Source organism: Perkinsus marinus, assembly GCF_000006405.1.
Source record: "Perkinsus marinus ATCC 50983 genomic scaffold scf_1104296939758, whole genome shotgun sequence".
NCBI classification, from domain to species: Eukaryota; Perkinsozoa; order Perkinsida; family Perkinsidae; genus Perkinsus; species Perkinsus marinus.
The window spans coordinates 637,896-642,132 of NW_003213081.1; the positions used below are offsets into that span (position 1 = coordinate 637,896).

The 4,237-nt window shown below is 42.6% G+C and overlaps 1 protein-coding gene and 1 non-coding gene across 2 annotated transcripts in view; both read left to right on the plus strand.

Annotated features, from left to right (window-relative positions):
* The window catches only part of Pmar_PMAR029369 (hypothetical protein), a gene marked incomplete at both ends in the record, with an annotated part of 6,774 nt that extends 5,407 nt beyond the window's left edge, over window positions 1-1,367 (plus strand). The window contains 2 exons of the mRNA XM_002782453.1: window positions 1,104-1,185; window positions 1,276-1,367. Of these exons, the coding sequence (XP_002782499.1) occupies window positions 1,104-1,185; window positions 1,276-1,367 (174 nt within the window). The remainder of the gene's footprint in view (window positions 1-1,103; window positions 1,186-1,275) is intronic.
* A 1,238-nt stretch (window positions 1,368-2,605) lies between these two features.
* On the plus strand, window positions 2,606-2,687 carry Pmar_PMAR029370. The gene has a single exon. It is a non-coding gene; the product is annotated as a tRNA-Ser (tRNA).
* Window positions 2,688-4,237: the final 1,550 nt, after the last annotated feature.

A 4,237-nucleotide genomic window follows, 5' to 3' on the forward strand; every position in this document is an offset into this window, starting at 1 on the left:
ATTCGTGTTTTCTGTATCCTTCTACCTGAAGTCGTAAGGAAACTCTTCTGAGCTCAGCTGAGGAAAGCGATTACATATATTCCTACTCCAACACTGTATAGGAAACTCTTCTGAGCTCAGCTGAGGAAAGCGATTACATATATTCCTACTCCAACACTGTATAGGAAACTCTTCTGAGCTCAGCTGAGGAAAGCGATTACATATATTCCTACTCCAACACTGTATAGGAAACTCTTCTGAGCTCAGCTGAGGAAAGCGATTACATATATTCCTACTTCAACACTGTATAAGAAACTCTTCTGAGCTCAGCTGAGGAAAGCGATTACATATATTCCTACTCCAACACTGTATAGGAAACTCTTCTGAGCTCAGCTGAGGAAAGCGATTACATATATTCCTACTTCAACACTGTATAGGAAACTCTTCTGAGCTCAGCTGAGGAAAGCGATTACATATATTCCTACTCCAACACTGTATAGGAAACTCTTCTGAGCTCAGCTGAGGAAAGCGATTACATATATTCCTACTCCAACACTGTATAGGAAACTCTTCTGAGCTCAGCTGAGGAAAGCGATTACATATATTCCTACTCCAACACTGTATAGGAAACTCTTCTGAGCTCAGCTGAGGAAAGCGATTACATATATTCCTACTCCAACACTGTATAGGAAACTCTTCTGAGCTCAGCTGAGGAAAGCGATTACATATATTCCTACTTCAACACTGTATAAGAAACTCTTCTGAGCTCAGCTGAGGAAAGCGATTACATATATTCCTACTCCAACACTGTATAGGAAACTCTTCTGAGCTCAGCTGAGGAAAGCGATTACATATATTCCTACTCCAACACTGTATAGGAAACTCTTCTGAGCTCAGCTGAGGAAAGCGATTACATATATTCCTACTCCAACACTGTATAGGAAACTCTCCTGAGCTCAGGTGGGAAAAGCGAACGAATATTCCTTCAACACAGTATTTTTAGGAATATGGGTGTTGTAATGCTTTTGAATGTTCGTATTTTGATTTTTTGGCTAATTTCATAAAGTTCTTTTTTCTAGAGTAGTGATTGTTGTTGGGAGAAATGGCATGTTGTTTTTTCTCAGTGCATCAACCCGGCAGTGCTGAAAGGTCTGCCGTGGATGTCTGCGAGTGAGAGCATCATCATAGGGGCATTTTATACGAAATGTGAGTGGAAAATATGGAGAAATGTCGGGTCTGGGAATTGAACCCGGGACCTCGATATGGAAAGAGTAATTGCAAACTTTCTATTTTCAGTAGCGGAGAAGTTCGAGCTGATCGATGAAGAAAGGCAGATTCTGTCGCATTGTTTGGGTGAGTATCTTATTGGGCCTACTTTGAATCTTTGAAGAGGCAACCTGAGGATATTCCCATCATCAGGGCCCAAGATGGTCGCGGCATGCAGAAGTATTGAGGATGCAGTTCAAGCCATCTCATGCATAGCTGAACTGAAGGAGCTTGATGATAGCTGTGATGGTGAGTGAAGTCAATTCACGTTGGGTGCGCGACTTGGGTTTTTCTCTTCTGGGAGTAGTGTTGGTGATGAGTTGCTGTAGAAGCTTAAAGCCCTTGTCACTAACACAGCAGTAGACAAGTGGTAGAAAGACGCTTTACAGGTAGCTATGCGTGTAAAGAGCTCAAACAGTGGAAATATGAATACCTTGAGCATACGTGCTGAATATCTATACGGTCTAGAATATGAGGACAGATAAGAAGTAGTTTCCGTATGCAACTGATAGAGTTTTCACGGTGAAGGTAGGAATGATTATGGAAATCTCTGGCGATGATATTCCGTCACACAAATTCATTCGATTTTGCGATCATTTATAACAATGTTGAAATATATGCTCGCTTTCTTGAGCTGAGCTCATTGTAGAAGTTCACAAACGAAGTCGGGTAGAAGTGCATAGAAACCAACAAGAATCTCGTAAATTTTCTCCCAACACATGTGGTTGACTATGTGCATATGCTCTCACGTTGGTTCATAAAATGATCATTTTAGGAGTGTTTGGCTGTTCCCCAAGCACTACTCGACGAGTCGTAGGGAAGCTGCTACGGTTGGTTGAGTCGACTCGGGAGGATATTGACGTACCCGAGGCGAAGAAGCTTATTCGATCATGTCGTGGCTTGAAAGTAAGCAGATGGCCATGAGGAGTTTATGCAACTGCTACACCTGCAATTATCTTGAGCAAGTGCTGATGTCGATTGTGTGCTTTCGAAACGGTTGTGTGAGTATTGTGAATGCCTTGACTCGTGCCAAGTAGTGTGCACCGGTCCAATTGTAGGCGTGTTTTTTTCGAAGTGGCCTTTGTTGTGTGAAGGTTCGACGGGAGCTCTTGCTGAGCACTCTGAGAGATCGTCTAGCTGCTGATGGCGAACTTGATGATGATACTCGACATGCGCTTGAAGACCTTGAAATCACCACTTCATGATTTACTGTGATTGTTCGATGTGTTTCTTTGATAATGAGGTGCACTGGTTGGGTTAATACGATCAATTTTTTATGGGGGATGAACGTCGTCTGATAGTAATTCGGTATGAAAATAGAAAAGCTAGTCGGGTTTGAATGTAAATCGCATTTTGTATGGACATCGTGTCCGAGTGGTTAAGGAGTTGGACTTGAAATCCAATGGGCTCAGCCCGCGCAGGTTCGAATCCTGCCGATGTCGTCTTTTCCGTCTTTTGTCCAGAGGGATTGGAACACGCTCGGTGCTAGTGCTGTTGTGTTGGTGGATTCAGTTGGGGGGAGGGAATCTTAGGTTGCCCCGTGTATGATACGGAATATGTCGATGACGGTAGGTATGGAATGTAAGATTTCTCATCTGTGGTTCACTATAGACTAATAGCCCTGCCCTATGCGGCTAGTAGCGGGCGAGTTTTCCGTGTCGTACTTATCAGTTGGTACTATCCCTCGCAACCTTTGGTAGCCACATATTGTTACCTCTTTTTTACCCACCCACACTCTCGGCGCTAAGACATGTGATGTCATTCTCCTCTTTCGAACGGAACCGTATCTGCAACACTCTTTGAAAGTCTTGGCTGTGCGCAGGGAAATATCTTTTTTTATTTCAAGCCTCTTAGTAGATGACAGAACGATTAAAGATTCTGGTTACTGGAGGATCGGAGTTGTTGGGACGTATGGTGTTGCATACGTTGGCGAGGTGAGTATCTAAGGTTCCTGCTGGTAAGATACAGATTAGGTCCAAAAATATGGTTTGCGGAATATTTGTAATTCGTGGAACTGTGATGGATATCTCCAGTGTTGTTTGTTGTCATTGAGATGAGCTCAATGATCTTGATTGATGGATAATTTGCATTTTTGGAATTTCCTGAACTCGTTCAATTGGCGTTCCCGAGGAGTTATACGTTTCCAAGATTTTTGTTTACCCTTCCTGGAGCCCGAAAATAATCGGGAAAATTTACCAAATTTTGTCAGAGTTTTCCGAAAAATTCTCCTGTGTTGAAGCAATGCTAGCCACAGACGTATCTTAGGTGATAAGATTCATCTCAGGGAATATTCTAATTCTGTCATCTACTTGTTCGTTGAATCAAGCACGGAAGACTGCTTTAATGTTGATGGAAATTTCGGTGCGGAAACTGCAGTGAAAACTGAGAAGATTTATGCTGGCACAGGTGAGCGTTGAGGAATTGCATAGTGGGAGCAAGATTGCAAGATTTAGGTTCCCTCCCATCTGATATCAACGCGGTTGTTCACTGTTGTTGTAGCAGTACTCCTGAACAAAACGCAAAGTGAGCTGTGGTGGTTTTTTTTTCGACATGTAAATTTTTTCAGATTTTTTGACCGCTGTGTGTCGCAGCTGCCGCGTCTGCGTATTTTCGTGTATGTTAGTTCTGTGTACGTCAACGTTGGTGTACGAGGGCGCCACAGTGATGTGGGAAAATCAGCACAGGTGAGGCTCCCTTGAGAGTTACATTATAACGTATCAGTGTTGGAGGAATATATGCTCGCTATCCTCAGCTGATCTTGGGAGTTTCCGAAGCTGATTAATGAGAATTAAATACCTGAACTTACTCAGAAACCGACAAGAATTTCTCAAAATTTCCTCCCAGAATTTTCATATTGTCATCAACCTATGTAGTTTACCAATTGCATATTCAGTTTTTCAATGTAGAATTTTTCGTTCTTTTTGATGGTGTTGTTGGCCGATACGGTATAACCGAAAGCCGCCGTGTGTGATTTTGAATGATATTTCCGTTT